At 46.8% G+C, this 18904-nt stretch overlaps 1 protein-coding gene across 1 annotated transcript in view; it reads right to left on the bottom strand.

Annotated features, from left to right (window-relative positions):
- LOC119978405 (ankyrin repeat and BTB/POZ domain-containing protein BTBD11-like) overlaps positions 1 to 9188 on the bottom strand; it is a 53111-nt gene extending 43923 nt beyond the window's left edge. The window contains exon 1 of the mRNA XM_038820030.1: positions 8241 to 9188. Coding sequence (XP_038675958.1) covers positions 8241 to 9084 — 844 coding nt within the window. The 5' untranslated portion in view covers positions 9085 to 9188. The remainder of the gene's footprint in view (positions 1 to 8240) is intronic.
- Positions 9189 to 18904: the final 9716 nt, after the last annotated feature.

The raw sequence follows: 18904 nt of genomic DNA, 5'->3' as shown, positions 1-18904 counted from the left end.
AAGGAGTGCTCCACTGCCAGCAGTTCAAATTTGCAGGTGATATATTGAACTGAGGCCTAATGCAGCTACATGCATAAGGTGATGGCATCATTTACAGCATAGGTGGAGGCTATTCAGCCCATCATAACTCTACTGATTCCCTTCTAGAACAACCATAAACAAATTTCACTGCCTTGGTTTGGGTAAGGAGCGCAATGAGAGGGTGCTTTCCGTGAAAAATATTATTTAATTTTCTTCTTGAATAAGTAATTGTGATTGGAAGCTATAAATTAACAGATAAACCTATTTAACAGGATTTCATAGAATTTACAGTGCAGTAGGAGGCCATTTGGCCCATCGAGTCTGCACCAGCTCTTGGAAAGAGCACCCTACCCAAGTCCATACCTCCAACCTATCCCCATAACACTAAGTGCAATTTGGACCCTAAGGGCAATTTAGCATGGCCAATCCACCTAACCTGCACATCTTTGGACTGTGGGAGGAAACCCACGCACACACGGTGAGAACGTGCAGACTCCACACAGACAGTGACCCAAGCTGGGATTTGAACTTGGGACCCTGGAGCTGTGAAGCATTTGGGCTAACCACTATGCTACCGTACTGCCCAAGATAAATAGAAGCCTATTCCTGCCAAGTCATAGTCTTGCGAAGAAGCTTCTCATTGAAAGTTTAACAATATTCCCAGCCCTATACTTATTATCAATCAACGCCATTAAAACAAATTAACTGGCTAATTGCTGCTGTGGGATCTTGCTGTGCATGATCTGGTTTCTGTGTTTGCCTGTATAACAACACTAAAAAGGGAACTCATTGGATGTGAAGCGTTTTGAGATGGCCTAAAGCCATGAAGATCACCACAGAAACTCAGTCAAAAATTGATGACAGTAAACGAAAAATAACAACTTGCATTTGCATCATGCAGAATAATCTCCAGTAGTAAGCAAAGTGATAGCCAGTTTCAGTCACTTTTTAAAAAAATCATTCAAGAGATGTGGCTGCCACTAGCTAGGGCAGTATTCATTGTCCATCCCTAGTTACCCTTGAGATGGTGGTGGTGAGCTGCCTTCTTGAACCGCTGCAGATTGACCTGCTCTTTTGTCGGTGTTTTAATGGTTGGTTCAGTCCAGTTTCTGGTCAGGATGTTGTTAGTGATACTCAGTGTGGTAATGCCATTGAATGTCAAGAGGTGATGGTTAGATCCCCTAGCAGAAAGTCATTGACTGGCAACTGTATGGCAAGAATGTAACTTGCCACTCATCAGCTCAAGGCTAGATATTGTTGCGGTCTTGCTGCATTTGGGCATGGACAGCTTCAGTATCTGAGGATTTGCGAATGATGCTGAAAATTGTGCAGTCATCAGCGAACATTCCTACTTCTGACTTTATGGTGGAGGGAAGGTTATTGGTGAAGCAGCCAACAGATGGTTGGGCCTCAGACATTGCTCTGAGGAACTTCTGCATTGATGTCCAGAAGCTGAGATGACTGACCTCCAACAGCCAAAACCATCTTCCTTTGTCCAGGTATGACTCCAACCAGTGGAACATTTTGCCCTTGATTCCCATTGACTCCAGTTTAGCTAGGACTCTTTGATGCCTTACTTGGTTGAATGCTGCCTTGATGTCAAGGGCAGACCTCAAACCTCACGTCTGGAGTTCAGCTCTTTGAACCAAGGCTGTAATAAACTGAGTGGCCCTCATGGAACCCAAACTGAGAGACACTGAGCAGATTATTGCTGAGTAAGTGCTGTTTGATAGCGCTGTTGATTACTCCCTTCCATCTCTTTATTGTTGCTCAGGTGAAGACTGATGGGGCAGTAACGGGCTGGGTTGGATTCACCCGTTTTTTAATGTTGGATCAAGGGATAAGTATTGTTCAGGGCACTGAAGGAGAACTCCCTTGTTCTTCTTCAAACAAATATGCCATGGAATCTTTCACAAACCTCTGAAAGGGCAGGCAAGGCCTCGGTTTAATGTCTTATTGAAAGATAGCAGCCCTGACAGTGAAAGCACTCCCTGGAGAATCAGCCGTGATAATCTATTTCTGAAGAGAGACTTGAACCACTGATCTTCTGACTAAGAGACAAGAATGGACTGAGCAAAAACAGAAAATGCTGGAAAATCTCAGCAGGTCTGACAGCATCTGTGTAGAGATAAGAGAGCTAGTGTTTCGAGTCTGGATGACTCTGTGTACTGAGCCGTGTTTGGCAAATGATTAAGGGCTACTTGCAGGCAGACTTAAAGTGTAAGTGACTAAAACAAGAAGGTTTGGATTTCCCTTCTGATCTGAGGTGTGGCAGATATTGAGCACAGGTCAGATACTCCCCTTTTCAGCCAGGCTCTGGATCACCAGTGGTTTCTGCTGGGGGCTCGAAGTAAACATTGAGGAGAAGCAAAGGGCAAGTGGGCCTACCCTAAGCCCCAGTGAGTGAACTGAATTGTCAGAAAAGGAAAGGAAGTGGGGGGGGGCATATTAAATTGCTTCAAAAAGTCACTTTTGGACCTCTCCCCGGCCCCCAGTCTCCCGCCCACCATCGTAATGTACAATAATTTTAAATGTTACTAAACTAAAGAACTGCATGGAGCAGAATTTAGTTTCATTTGAAATATTTCCTATTTGTAACTCGCCCTTCCCCCAAACAAGTTAACAAGATTCTCCTATAAGGAGTGTCAGTGATTAATGTGAGAAAACCAGAGAGAGAAATATGCCATTGAATTTGGTTAACAGGCAGAGACAGGTCCAGTGAGTTAGAAACAATCCTGAAGCAAAATACTGTAGATGCAGGAAATCTGAAATCAAAGTGCAAACAAGACAACTCTACTGGGTGTGGATTTGAATCCTGTCCTTGCTGCCTGTCTCCATAGACAGAGACAGAGGGCGCGATTCTCCCAAAACGGGAGAAATCGTAAGGCTGGCGTCAAACCCGGGCGGGTTTGACGCCAGCGCGCCCCTTCCCGACCGGGAACCGATTCTGGTCCCTGGTCGGGGCTAGCAGCCCGACGCCGTAAGCTCCGGCATCACGGTTTAACGAATTTCGTTAAGCCCGCTTGCCGGAGTTAGCGCCGGCTGACGTGTCATATGACGTCAGCCGCGCATGCGCGGGTTGGAGTCTTCTGGATGACGTCATCGCGTATTTGCGCGAAACCCGCGCATGCGCGGGCCGGGATGCCCCTCAGCCGCCCCGCGAAAGGATACTGCGGGGCGGCGGAAGGACAAATAGTGCGCGGGCATCGGGCCCGCTGCCCGCGATCGGTGCCCACCGATCGCGGGCCCATGGCACCCTTGGCACGGCCGTGGTACTGCCGTGCCAATCGGTGCCATGGTTATAAAAAGCGAGTTGTTCCCGCCGTTTTTACGAACGGCCAGACCAGGTCTGTTTGCCGTTCGTTAAAAACAGCGTAAAGGGCTGGGACTTCGGCCCATCGAACAGCTGTGAATCGCTGCCAGCCGTAAAAAAACGGCGGCAGCGATTCGTGTCGGGAGTTGGGCGGGGGGGGGTGGGGGGGGGGGGGGGGAGAATAGGGGGAGGGCGGGAAAAATGTCGGGAAGGCCCTCCCGCTATTCTCCGACCCGTCGTGGGGGTCGGAGAATTTCGCCCATAGAATTTACAGTGCAGAAGGAGGCCATTCGGCCCATCGAGTCTGCACCGGCTCTTGGAAAGAGCACCCCACCCAACACTAAGGGCAATTTTGGACACTAAGGGCAATTTATCATGGCCAATCCACCTTTGGTACATCTTTGGACTGTGGGAGGAAACCGGAGCACCCAGAGGAAACCCACGCATACACGGGGAGGATGTGCAGACTCCGCACAGACAGTGACCCAAGCCGGAAAGCTCACTGGGGCTGTCTGTGTTGTCCAGCTCTCTCTTCTGTCTGTCGCTCCCTTCCTCGTGATCTGGAAGCCTCTAACTCTCTCTCCTTGTTTCTGTCCCTGTCTCTGGGTGTCTTCCTGACACTCTTTCATGATCTGTCTGTTTCTGATCTGCAAGAGGATTAATGGGAACTGATTTCTCAATCTGGTCCTAGTTAGAGATTCACCTCAGGTTAGCACTTAGTGGCAATGTCAGGAGAAGTTAAAAGGACATTTCCAGCATTATAATCTATAATAAAGGGCTTCATAACATCCATATGATCACCCCAACCTCCTCTTTCCATGTACATACTACACAGATGTTACCACCTGATAACAAGGTCATCGTCCTCCCCAGCAGTCCTTTCATCCTTAAGTTACACCACCTTCACAACCTGTGTCCTTCTCATAATATTGTACCCAGGGCTCCATGCAAGGCTACAACAGCAAAGTCATGCTATTTCTAATCTTCTTTGTTGAATCATAGTGTGAAGTCTTACAACACCAGGCTAAAGTCCAACAGATTTGTTTTGAATCACTAGCTTGTGGAGCGCAGCTCCTTCTTCAGGTGAATGATTGGAAACAAACCTGTTTGACTTTAACCTGGTGTTGTCAGACCTCTTACTGTGCCCACCCCAGTCCAATGCCGGCATCGCCATATCATTGTTGAATCATAGAATCCCTAGGGTGCAAAAGGAGACCATTCGGCCCATCGAGTCTGCACCGACGCTTGGAAAGAGCACTCTATTTAAGCCCACACTTTCACCCTATCCCCATAACCCAGTAACCCCACCTAAACTTTTAGACACTAAGGGGAAATTTAGCATGGCCAATCCACCTAACCTGCACACCTGGACTGTGGAAGGAAACCGGAGGAAACCCACTCAGACACGGGGAGGAAGTGCAAACTCCACACCGTCACCCGAGGCCAGAATTGGACCCGGGCCCGTGGAGTTTTGTGGCAGCAGTGCTAACCACTGTGCCACCATGCCACCCTCAAGGAGACTAGATGCATTTTCATTAACCAACAGCGCGGAGGATTCCAACAGGACTTTGAAAACTGGCAGATTAAGCAGATTCCAAAAGATTTTTAGAAAGATACTAAGCACAAGATAACACCAGAGGTGGTGTGGTGTTAACGCCGACTTAGTGGTCGTACTCTTTTTTCTGAGACTGACTTGTAGGTTAGAGACCCACTCTAGAGATTTGAACCCTTGGTCTAGGTTAACATGCCAGAGTAGGAATGTGAAGAAATACAGACAAACATACAAACTAGGAGCAGGAGAAGGCCACTTGGCCACTGAAGCCTGCTCCACCACTCAATAACGTCATGGCTGATCCGATTGTAACCTCAACCCCACATTCTTATTAACCCCCCATAACCTTTCACCCCCTTGTTAATCAAGATTCTACCTGGTTCTGCCTTAAAAATATTCAAAGTTTCTCGTTTCCATTGCCTTTTGAGGAAGAGAGTCTCAGAGACTCACCACCCCCAGAAAAGAATTCTCCTAATAGAACATAGAACATTACAGCGCAGTACAGGCCCTTCAGCCCTCGATGTTGCGCCGACCTGTGAAACCACTCTAAAGCCCATCTACACTATTCCCTTATCATCCATATGTTTATCCAATGACCATTTAAATGCCCTTAATGTTGGCGAGTCCACTACTGTTGCAGGCAGGGCATTCCATGCCCTCACTACTCTCTGAGTAAAGAACCTACCTCTGACATTTGTACTATATCTATCTCCCCTCAATTTAAAGCTATGTCCCCTAGTGCTAGCCATCACCATCCAAGGAAAAAGGCTCACACTGTCCACCCTATCTAATCCTCTGATCATCTTGTATGCCTCAATAAAGTCACCTCTTAACCTTCTTCTCTCTAACAAAAACAGCCTTAAGTCCCTCAGCCTTTCCTCATAACATCTTCCCTCCATACCAGGCAACATCCTGGTAAATCTCCTTTGCACCCTTTCCAATGCTTCCACATCCTTCCTATAATGCGGCGACCAGAACTGTACGCAATACTCCAAATGCGGCCGCACCAGAGTTTTGTACAGCTGCAACATGACCTCATGGCTCCGAAACTCAATCCCTCTACCAATAAAAGTTAACACACCATACAGCTTCTTAACAACCCTATCAACCTGAGTGGCAACTTTCAGGGATCTATGTATATGGACACTGAGATCTCTCTGCTTATCCACACTACCCAAGAATCTTACCATTAGCCCAGTACTCTGTATTCCTGTTACTCCTTCCAAAATGAATCACCTCAAACTTTTCTGCATTAAACTCCATTTGCCACCTCTCAGCCCAGCTCTGCAACTTATCTATATCCCTCCGTAACCTGCAACATCCTTCCACACTGTCCAGAACTCAACCGACTTTAGTGTCATCTGCAAATTTACTCACCCATACTTCTACGCCCTCCTCCAGGTAATTTATAAAAATGACAAACAGCAGAGGCCCCAAAACAGATCCTTGTGGTACACCACTAGTAACTGAACTCCAGGCTGAACATTCCCCATCAACCACCACCCTCTGTCTTCTTACAGCTAGCCAATTTCTGATCCAAACTTCTAAATCACCCTGAATCCCATGCCTCTGTATTTTCTGCAATAGCCTACTGTGGGGAACCTTATCAACAACTTTACTGAAATCCATACACACCACAGCAACTGCTTTACCCTCATCCACCTGTTTGGTCACCTTCTCAAAAGAACTCAATAAGGTTTGTGAGGCATGACCTACCATTCACAAAACCGTGTTGACTATCCCTAATCAAATTATTCCTTTCTAGATGATTATAAATCCTATCTCCTATAAACCTTTCTATACAATAATCTCTATTTTACATCAATGACCCTTTAATTTTAAACATTCATTGACCCCTTGTTCTAGATCAGGGGTGGGCAAACTACGGCCCGCGGGCCGCATGCGGCCCGACAAAGGTTTTTATGCGGCCCGCCAATGAGGTGCCCGGAATCATAACCGGCATTTTTGAAAAGCCGCCGGGGAAAAGCCGCTGAAGTAAATGCGCTTATTGAATAAGCGCATTTACTTCAGCGGCTTTTCCCCGGCGGCTTTTCAAAAATGCCGGTTATGATTCCAGGCACCTCATTGGCGGGCCGCATAAAATCGCGCGTAGTGGGGTGGATGAGTGGGGCTGTCTCATGGGTCGGTTTAGTTGGGTGTGCGACCAATAGGAGTCCAGGTTACAAACAATAAGCCTTATTATTGTTTGTAACCTGGACTCCTATTGGTCGCACACCCAACTAAACCGACCAATAAGGCAGCCCCACTCATCCACCCCACTACGCGCGTTTTTATCGTTGACTCGGCTAGGCTGTGCTTCTGTCAGTGTTAAGGATCAGCACAAGCAACTTGATACCTGATTTCAACAAACTGGTAAATGACTGCAGTCAGATGCACCATTCTCATTGACATTGTTCTGTTACTTACGGAGTTACTTTGTTTTTCAAATAAATGTGCTTTTTTTTTCTTTAAAGACCTTTTATTTTGGGTATTTAAAATATTAATTATTTTACTTAATATACTATGCGGCCCTTTAAAATTGTGAATTTCTGAATGTGGCCCTTGCACGGAAAAGTTTGCCCACCCCTGTTCTAGATACTCTCACAAGAGGAAACATCCTCTCCATATCCACCTTGACAATAAACAATAACATTCGATCAGCTTTCCCAATTACTGTCTGTACCTGTATAGCAGCCTCTTGTGATTCGTGCACTGGGACACCCAGATCCCTCTGTACTCAGAACTCTACAATCTCTCAACATTTAGATAATGAGCTTCTTTTATTCTTCCTGACAAAATAGACAATTTCCCACATGATAATCCATTGGCCAGCTCTTTGGCCACTCATTTAATCTATGTCCCTTTGTAGCCTCTTCATGTCCTCTTCACAATTTACTTTCCTTTGTGTCACCAGTAAATTTGGCAACCGTACCCCCAGTTCCTTCACCAAGTCATTTACATAAATTGTAAAAAGTTGAAGTCCCATCACTGATCCCTGTGGCAAACCATTCGTCACATTCTGCCAACCAGAAAAAACACGCATTTATGCCAAATCTCTTTCCCGTTAGCCAGCCAATCTTCATCCATGCCAATATGTTACCCTCTCCACCAAGAGTTTTTATTTTCCGCAATAACTTTGGATGTGGCATCTTACCAAAATGCCTTCTGGAAATCTAACTACAGTACGTCCACTGGTTCCCCTCTATCCACAGCACCCGTGACCCCTTCAAAGGACTCCAATAAATTGGTTAATCATGATTTTCCTTTCACAAAACCTTGGTGTCAAAGTACTTAATTGAACATGTTGGCAGCTCCCGAGGGCGGGAGAAGTCTCTCCTCTCACACCGAGCTTACCGTAAGCGTTCCTCCCACAGATGAGATGCTCATGTGGTTGGAACAGGCCCCACAGGTCGGGGTCATTGCTGATCATTTGCTCCAGGGCCTGGTCCGTGTCCACAGGCGGTTCTTTCCCTGGGGAGTGCAGGCTGTCCAGCAGCTTGAGATAAACCTCCTCCAGGATGTTCTGCAGGCAGGCTGCCAGGTAGATGGCCGCATGCTCGTGGATGCGGTTGGACAGCCTGCTGTCCACCATCCAGCGAAAGAAACGGCCAACCGAGAAGACCATCTGACACTGGGAGCTCTTGCTGCTGCCGAGCTGCTCCCCGGAGTTCATGTTATAGACGGACAGAGCCTTGACCGCAGCCGCCATGCAAGCCTGAGACAGGGACCAGGACAGCACCAGCTTGGCTGCACTCTGGATTTCATGCTTGCTGCACTTGGCGCTCTGCAGGCTGAGTCTCTGAGCCTCTCTGCCGATCCGCACCAGCACCCTGCTCAAGTAGCTGGAGAGTTTCTGAAGCAGGCTCCCAGGGTCTGGCTGCCTGGACCCACCAGGACAGCATCTCCTCAGCACCTCATGTATCTCTTGCTCAGTCCACGGGATGTCCTCAGGCTGGGGCAGTTTCGGGCAGTAGTGCAGAGCCTCTAACCCTTCCGAGCTCTCTGCCAGCTCTCTGTCCAGTGTATCACAGCTGCCCAGGTATCTCTTCGCGGCTGCCCTGGGGAATGAGCCCCAGGTTCCCCCAGAGCGGCACAGAGACAAACTGGACGATCCACGGGAGGTGGCCGTCCCTCCATACCCAGAATCTAAAGTCAAGTTCTCCAAGTTCCGGCCTGTTACTTTATGAAGTTCAGACATGGCCAGGCAACACCTGAACGTAAACGCAGCTTTCCCCCACTCTCGGCAGGGTTTCTCTCTACACTCGGTTGCTGGCTGCTGCTATGCACCGTCCCAGAGCTCACACTGACACTTGCCAAAGTGAGCCTGCCTCCTAAAGCAGCAGCTCATCATCAGCCACCTCCCCACTCTCACCCCGCCCCTCTTACTGCAACACATCCTCCTGTCCCAGCACACAACTCTGAGAAACATCCCAGAGAGAGAGACATCCACACAGAGAGAGAAACAGCCCAGAGAGAGAGAAAGAGAGAAAAAAACATCCCAGAGAGAGAGACATCCACACAGAGAGAGAAACAGCCCAGAGAGAGAGAGAGAGAGAAAAACATCCCAGAGAGAGAGAGAGAGGGAAACATCCCAGAGAGAGAGGGAAACATCCCAGAGAGAGAGAGAGAGAGAGAGAAACATCCCAGAGAGAGAGAGAGAAAAAAAAATCCAAGAGAGAAACAGGGAGAGGGGAACATCCCAGGGAGAGAGAGAGAGAGAAACATCCCAGAGAGAGACAGCCCAGAGAGAGAGAGAGAGAGAAACATCACAGAGACAGAGCGAGAGAGAGAAACATCCCAGAGAGAGAGAGAGAGAGAGAAACATCCCAGAGAGAGAGAGAGAGATATACAGCCTAGAGAGAGAGAAAGAGAGAAAAACATCCCAGAGAGAGTATGTGGTAAAGCACTGTAACACCTGTATTAGATGATGTAAGGTAGCCCCTGCCTGCTGGCTCCGCCCAGGAGGAGGAGCATGAGTGCTGCCATTTTGTCCCCTGCAGGATCTTCAGGCGCCACCATCCTGTCTTCCCGAGGTCTCTCTCTCTCTCACTGTTCATCTCCAGGATTCTCTCTCTATCTCACTTGTTCCATCACCAGGTTTCTCTCTCTCTGTCCATCCCTCAGCTCTCTCTCTCTCGCTGTCCATCCCCATATCTCTCTCTCTCTCTCTGTCCATCCCTAGGACTCTTTCTCTCTCTCTCTCTCTCTGTCCATCCCTCAGTCTCCTTCTCTCTCTCTCTCGCTCTCAGTCCATCCCCAGGTCTCTCTCTCTCTCTCTCTGTCCATCCCCAGGTCTCTCTCTGTGTCTATTCCCAGGTCTCTGTCTCTCTCTGTCCATCCCCAGCTCTCTCTCACTCTGTCCATCCCCGGACTCTCTCTCTCTCTCTCTCTCTCTGTCCATCCCCATATCTCTCTCACTGTCCATCAGCAGCTCCCTCTCTCTGTCTATTCCCAGATCTCTCTCTCTGTCCATCCCCAGCTCTCCCTCTCTCTGTCCATCCCAGCTCTCTTTCTCTCACTGTCCATCCCCATATCTCTCTCACTGTCCATCAGCAGCTCCCTCTCTCTGTCTATTCCCAGATCTCTCTCTCTGTCCATCCCCAGTTCTCTCTCACTCTGTCCATCCCAGCTCTCTCTCTCTCTCTCTCTCTCACTATCCATCCCCATATCTCTCTTGCTCTCCATCAGCATCTCTCTCTCTCTGTCTATCCCCAGATCTCTCTCTCTCTCTCTCTGCCCATCCCCAGGACACTCTCCCTCTCTCTGTCCATCCCCAGGTCTCTCTCTCTCCATTTCCATCCCGAGGTCTCTCTCTCTCTTTCTCTCTCTCTGTCCATCCTCAGATCTGTCTCTCTCTCTGTCCATCCCCAGTTCTCTCTCTCTCTCTCTCTCTCTCTCTCTCTGTCCATCCCTGGGTCTCTCTCTCTCTCTCTCTCTGTCCATCCCCAGGTCTCTCTCTCTCTGTCCATCCCTAGGTCTCTCTCTCTCTCTGTCCATCCCTAGGTCTCTCTCTCTCTCTGTTCATCCCCAGGTCTCTCTCTCTCTCTCACTCTGTCCATCCCCAGGTCTCTCTCTCTCTCACTTTGTCCATCTCTCTCTTTCACTCTGTCCATCCCCAGGTCTCTCTCTTTCTCACTCTGTCCATCCCCAGGTCTCTCTCTCTCTCACTCTGTCCATCTCTCTCACTCTGTCCATCTCTCTCACTCTCACACACAGTTAGCCTCTGGCTGCTGTTGAGTAAAGAGTCAAGAGAGAGAGAGAGAGAGAGAGAGAAACCCGTAAATAGACACAGAGAGAGAGAGAGAGATAGAGAGAGACCTGGGGATGAACAGAGAGAGAGAGAGAGACCTGTGGGCTTCTACTCCTGGTAGTATTCATAATCTTACCCATGTTACAAGACCTTGACAAACCAAGTCCCCCATCCCACCTGGTATATTGTTCTGTACTGCTAGATCTTTCCCTTCCGATCTGGGATGTCCTTTCAGTAGTTCTCGACAGTTGAATCCTTCCATTGACTGGACCCTTCAGGCACTTTTGTACCAACTTTTGGCAGTTGCCCTTTCAGAAAAATGGCCTGTTCTAATTCATCAGAAGTGAAACCTGTCTATATCAGTTAACTGGTCCTCATAGTTCTGCAACACATGCGTACCAGATGACCCGGGTTACTCATCATGTCTGTCTGCTCTGTCTAAATTTGAAAATTTGTAATCTGTACCCATTATCCTTGATGAATGTACCCCAACAATTTGATTGCCATGTTGCAAAATAATTGTTTTGTCAGCTATGCTTATGATGTTCCCTGGGCCTTTCCATTCATTAAAATTGTCTCTCTTATTGTATACGATGTCTCGTTGCTGAAAAATGATATTTGATGACCGTACATTACGCTTTAAAGCTCTGCGAATTCTTTCAGAGACTTCTGCTTCCATAAGAGCTTTTCTACTGCTATGTAATGCATTCAAATGCTCAAAGGCAGAGCTAATTGTAGTCCCTTCCCAAGCTGGAGGCCGGTCATCCAAAACAGACAGAAGTTTAAGATTTCTACCATACACTAATTGATAGGGACTATAGCCCCCAACCACCTGCAACAATTTTTTTTGCATGTACTGCCTATGCTAAGGCTGAATTTAACTTGCAATTTGGTCTATCTCATAAAATTTTCCAGAGCATGCCGTCTATTACTGCATGGTTTCTTTCACACACACTATGACTAAATGGGCTTTCCACAGCCGTATTCATAACTGGTGTATTTACGTTTTCACACATATACCTAAACTCATCATTAGCATATTTTGCTGGTGATCCCATTCCTGTCCCTATCCATTTTTCCATAATCTGATCCAGGATTACTCTTTTTTCTTTACTTCGTACAATGGTTGATTGACTAAATCTGGGACGGAATTCTCTCAGCCCGGAGCCGAGACGGAGAATCCCCGCAACCGGCGAGAATCGCGCCACACTGCCCTGACGCTGGCATGCAATTCTCCACAGAGCGAGAATTGGCGCCATTGCCGCCGGCGCGATTGGCAAAGTGCCGGTTGCTGACTGCTGTACGCGGCCAGCCCGCCGATTCTCGGGCCGGGCGGCCGTCATGGAAACGCAGAATCCCACCGGCACCGTCCACACCTGCTCTCTGCCGGCGGGAACTCAGCGTTGAAGGGTCGGGTGGCGGTCTGTGGGAGGGGTGGGGGGGGGGGTCCGACCCCGTGAGGGGCCTCCGATTTGGCCTTGCCCACGATCGGGGTCCGCCAATCAGCGGGCCGGCCTCTCTGTCTCCCGGCCTCCTTTCTTCTGCGCCGGCGCCTGTACTCCTGCGCCATGTTGGTTCTGGGCCAGCGCGGACAAGGGAGATGCCGCACATGCACGGAAATCCCTGTAGGGGCTGGAATTGCTGTGCCTGCAGCCATATTGATGCCGTCGAGAAACGCAACGGCGTTTCTGACAACGTCAACGCTTAGCCTCAGGATCAGAAAATCCCATCCTTGTTGCTAAATCTACAAAATGCAAAATTAATATATTGTTAGCTTTAATCGCAGATCTTAATGTCCATGGCCACAATGTCGTTAAAATCACTGGCCAAAGGTAGGGTTTCAATTGATTGTGATGGTGTCCTTCTGTATTTTCTACAAACCTCACAGAAATCACTAACCTGTTCTATTAGCTTAGTATAGTCTTCATCCCTTAACCCTGCATCCTTTAATATATTTTTCAGCCTCCGTGGATATGGATGCGCAAATTGCCTATGCAGTTTCAACACAACAACCTTTTTATAAGCAAAAGTCCCATTTACAGCAGCCAATAATACATCCTTAACAACTGCACCTGAAATATTATTTGTCAGTAATGGAATACAATAGTGTCCCGACTGTGTAAATTGTAAGTCCACTGTCTTTCCAAAAACGGTTGCCTTATCCTGTTCCATATCCAGTTTCCTGTCTGCCTTCTTCATCGATGGTCTGCTCAGAAGCAAAAAGGTATCTCATAAGAACACAAGAACTAGGAGCAGGGGTAGGCCATCTGGCCCCTCGAGCCTGCTCCACCATTCAATGAGATCATGGCTGATCTTTTGTGGACTCAGCTCCACTTTCCAGCCCGAACACCATAACCCTTAATCCCTTTATTCTTCAAAAAACTATCTATCTTTATCTTAAAACATTTAATGAAGGAGCCTCAACGGCTTCACTGGGCAAGGAGTTCCATAGATTCACAACCCTTTGGGTGAAGAAGTTCCTCCTAAACTCAGTCCTAAATCTACTTCCCCTTACTTTGAGGCTATGCCCCTAGTTCTGCTTTCACCTGCCAGTGGAAACAACCTGCCCGAATCTATCCTATCATAATTATATGTTTCTATAAGATCCCCCCTCATCCTTCAAAATTCCAACGAGTACAGTCCCAGTCTACTCAACCTCTCCTCGTAATCCAACCCCTTCAACTCTGGGATTAACCTAGTGAATCTCCTCTGCAAACCCTCCAGTGCCAGTACGTCCTTTCTCAAGTAAGGAGACCAAAACTGAACACACTACTCCAGGTGTGGCCTCACTAACACCTTATACAATTGCAGCATAACCTCCCTAGTCTTAAACTCCATCCCTCTAGCAATGAAGGACAAAATTCCATTCGCCTTCTTAATCACCTGTTGCACCTGTAAACCAACTTTTTGCGACTCATGCACTAGCACACCCAGGTCTCTCTGCACAGCAGCATGCTTTAATATTTTATCATTTAAATAATAATCCCATTTGCTGTTATTCCTAAAATGGATAAACTCACATTTGTCAACATTGTATTCCATCTGCCAGACCCTAGCCCATTCACTTAACCTATCCAGATCCTTCTGCAGACTTCCAGTATCCTCTGCACTTTTCGCGTTACCACTCATCTTAGTGTCATCTGCAAACTTGGACACATTGCACTTGGTCCCCAACTCCAAATCATCTATGTAAATTGTGAACAATTGTGGGCCCGACACTGATCCCTGAGGGACACCACTAGCTACTGATTGCCAACCAGAGAAACACCCATTAATCCCCACTCTTTGCTTTCTATTAATTAACCAATCCTCTATCCATGCTGCTACTTTACCCTTAATGCCATGCATCTTTATCTTATGCAGCAACCTTTTGTGTGGCACCTTGTCAAAGGCTTTCTGGAAATCCAGATATACCACATCCATTGGCTCCCCGTTATCTACTGTACTGGTAATGTCCTCAAAAAATCCCACTAAATTAGTTAGGCATGACCTGCCCTTTATGAACCCATGCTGTGTCTGCCCAATGGGACAATTTCTATCCAGATGCCTCGCTATTTCTTCCTTGATGATAGATTCCAGCATCTTCCCTACTACCTACTACCGAAGTTAAGCTCATTGGCCTATAATTACCCGCTCTCTGCCTACCTCCTTTTTTAAACAGTGGTGTCACGTTTGCTCATTTCCAATCCACCGGGACCACCCCAGAGTCTAGTGAATTTTGGTAAATTATCACTAGTGCATTTGCAATTTCCCTAGCCATCTCTTTTAGCACTCTGGGATGCATTCCATCAGGGCCAGGTCCCTCTCATCCTCTAAAGGACCGATATTTACCTTAGTCACTCTTTTTTGTTTTATATATTTGTAGAAATTTTTACAATCTGTTTTTATATTCTGAGCAAGTTTACTCTCATAATCTATCTTACTCTTCTTTATAGCTTTTTTAATAGCTTTCTGTTGCCCCCTAAAGATTTCCCAGTCCTCTAGTCTCCCACCAATCTTTGCCATTTTGTATGCTTTTCCCTTCAATTTGATACTCTCCCTTATTTCCTTAGATAGCCATGGTCGATTTTCCCTCTTTCTACCGTCCTTCCTTTTTGTTGGTATAAACCTTTGCTGAGCACTGTGAAAAATCACTTGGAACGTTCTCCACTGTTCCTCAACTGTTCCACCATAAAGTATTTGCTCCCAGTCTACCTTAGCTAGTTCTTCTCTCATCCCATTGTAATCTCCTTTGTTTAAGCACAAAACACTAGTATTTGATTTTACCTTTTCACCCTCCATCTGTATTTTAAATTCCACCATATTGTGATCGCTCCTTCCGAGAGGATCCCTAACTATGAGATCATGAATCAATCCTGTCTCATTACACAGGACAAGATCTAGGACCGCTTGTTTCCTCATAGGTTTCATTACATACTGTTCTAGGAAACTATCGTGGATACATTTTATAAACTCCTCCTCAAGGCTGCCTTGGCCGACCTGGTTAAACCAATCGACATGTAGATTAAAATCCCCCATGATAACTGCTGACCATTTCTACATGCATCAGTTATTTCTTTGTTTATTGCCTGCCCCACCATAACGTTTCTATTTGGTGGCCTATAGACTACTCCTATCAGTGACTTTTTCGCCTTACTATTCCTGATTTGCACCCAAATGGATTCAACCTTATCCTCCATAGCACCGATGTTGTCCCTTACTATTGCCCGAATGTCATCCTTAAATAACAGAGCTACACCACCTCCCTTACCATCCACTCTGTCCTTCCGAATAGTTTGATACCCTCGGATATTTAACTCCCAGTCGTGACCATCCTTTAACCATTTTTCAGTAATGGCCACTAAATCATAGTCATTCACGATGATTTGCGCCATCAACTCATTTACTTTATTCTGAATACTATGAGCATTAAGGTAAAGTACACTTATGTTGGTTTTTTTACCTCTGTTTTGAATCTTAACATCTTGATCAGTAACCTCTCCTAAGTTATATTTCCTCTTAACGTTTCTCCTAATTTTCCTTGTCGTTGAACCCATATCTTCATGTAACAACCTGCCGCGTCGCTTACCATTAATGTTTTTACTTCCAGTTTTATTCCTTTTAGTATTACTGGACCTATTCACTGAGCTCCCCTCAGTCACTGTACCTTGTACTGTCACCCTTTTTGATTTTTGACTATGGCTTCTCTGCCTTACACTTTCCCCCTTACTTCCTTTTGCTTCTGTCCCTGTTTTACTACCTTTCAACTTCCTGCATCGGTTCCCATCCCCCTGCCACATTAGTTTAAACCCTCCCCAACAGCTCTAGAAACCCCCCCCCCCCCACCCCCCCACCCCTAGGACATCGGTTCCAGTCCTGTCCAGGTTTGTACTGGTCCCACCTCCCCCAGAACTGGTTCCAATGCCCCAGGCTTGTAGGACCTCATCCTGTTTTTGACCTATATCGTTGGTGCCTATGTGCACCACGACAGCTGGCTGTTCACCCTCTACCCCCCAGAATTTCCTGCAGCTGCTCCGAGACATCCTTGACCCATACACCAGGGAGGCAACATACCACCCTGGAGTCTCGATTGTGTCCGCAGAACCGCCTGTCTATTCCCCTCACGATCGAGTCCCCTATCACTATAGCCCTGCCATTCTTCTTCCTGCCCTGCTGCGCAGCAGAGCCAGCCATGGTGCCATGAACCTGGCTGCTGCTGCCTTCCCTGGTGAGCCATCTCCCTCAACAGTATCCAAAGCGGTGTATCTGTTTTGCAGGGAGATGACCGCAGGGGACACTTGATACAACGTCCGTGCTAATGAAATGATTCACTCCGGCAATATTGCAAGGGATTACTGCTCTGTTCAGCGACTTCAGAGTATTATCATCCCCAAACCTGAAACTTATGGAACTTTCAAATTCCTTAACCTTGTTACGATTTTCAGCATTCATGGAGTCCAGGTAAGTTTTTAACCAGTCAATTCCACACACAGTAGATGTGCAGCCACTGTCCAATACAGCACAACTGAAGGATTCTGCAACCAACACTCTCATTATCAGAGTAAAACTGCTTGTTAATAGGGCAATGTCTTCTTTCTGGTCACTATTTTTTTCGCTTCCGACTCTTCCTTGACATGTGTAGCTTCAAACACTCTATTATAACGTGTTGGACAGTTGAAAGTATAATGGTGTTGAGAGTCACACCAAAAACATTAATTATCATACCCCGGGCATTTTTGGGGTTCATTTCCCTATTTCCATTCTCTATGTCCCTCCTACTATGATAAGTTTTAAATGTGTTTCTGTCCTCATAATTTCTAGGTCCCGATCTCCTTCCATACTCTCAGAACCTGTTCGGAGCAGTACGATCGCTTTATCCTATGTGTTGTGTATCTTCCATAGTCTGCTTTATTGCTGATTGACCCATTTGTGCCATAAGAGCCATAGGAATTGAGTGTTTCCCCAGAGACTTCTTTAAGGCCTCTATCATCTGATTGAATAAGGTATCATTATCCGCAAACTTAACTCTTGTCAAAACCAGGAGCCGATCCATATTGGCCACTCTCGCACAGTCCAGTAACTTAAATGCCTACACGGACTGAGGAAATTCCAGGCAGTGTTTGTGCAGCCTTCTGTGTAGTCTGCTAAATTCTATTATGTCGTCCTCAATAGAGATATACTCTGTTTACCAGAATCCATCAAATTCTGACCAGGCTTCATAAGCACTTAACAAGCCATCCTTTTGATAATCTTATCCATAAAACATTATAGAGTCTCCAGACATTTTTCTGAGAAAGAGCCAATGCCATACCTTGTTTCCTCTTTCCCAAGGCAGTGACCTTGGTCTACATAACACCCGCACTTTTCCATTGGTCATACGATCCCCTTTCAGAAAATAAGGGGAGATAGTCATATCCGGCCATCTTTATCCTAGGTTCAGCCATTTTTTTTGTCCTTCTCACTCACTCCTTGGTTGATGCAGAATTTTTTTTGTCTGGAAAAGGTGTATCTTTCAACCCTTTACATTTACACAGCAACCATCCTCTGCTACCACTGTTGGCCTCTGGTTGCTGTTTAGTAAAGAGTCAAGAGATCGGCTTCTTTTCCCAAACACCTTTATTTTACCTTGAACACACTCAGCATCAAACTCTATCATCACATCACAAGCCCCCAAGGCCAGCTGTAGTCTCTTTATATATCAGTGCCAATTATTGGATCAATGGGACATCTAATTGGAATGTTTCTTAACCCATTCCTTAACACACTCTGTCCAAATCCCGATCGTTCTCTCTCTTTCTCTGTCCATCACCAGATCTCTCACTGTCCACCTCCGGGTCACTGAGGAGGCTTCTCGAATAAGGAAGAGGTTTATTGGAAACAACAAGGAAGTTTAACTACAGACACAGTGATATCTCATACAGGTCTTGACTCCTTAACACACCACACTGCCCAGGCCCCTGTTTCCACAGTCTCACACATTTTCCCTATTCACTGGGTTTCACGCATTCCCACACGATAGGCCCCGAGTGGATCACATGGCCGGCCAAAGAATTTGCCTTAATGGTACCACAGGCAATTATCCCTCATGCCACCTTAACCACTTTATCTATCTGTCCTGCTGACTTCAGTGATCTTTGGAAGTGCACATCAAGATCCTTCTGGCCCAGGGATGGTCTCATCGAGAGAGAGATCTGGCAATGGACAGAGAGAGACGTAGACATGGACAGAGTGAGAGAGAGATCTGGCAATGGACAGAGAGAGAGATACTGGGATGGGCAAAGTGTGAGAG

This window comes from Scyliorhinus canicula, chromosome 15, assembly GCF_902713615.1.
Source record: "Scyliorhinus canicula chromosome 15, sScyCan1.1, whole genome shotgun sequence".
Taxonomy (NCBI): Eukaryota; Metazoa; Chordata; class Chondrichthyes; order Carcharhiniformes; family Scyliorhinidae; genus Scyliorhinus; species Scyliorhinus canicula.
This window is presented reverse-complemented; position numbering and strand designations above follow the sequence as displayed.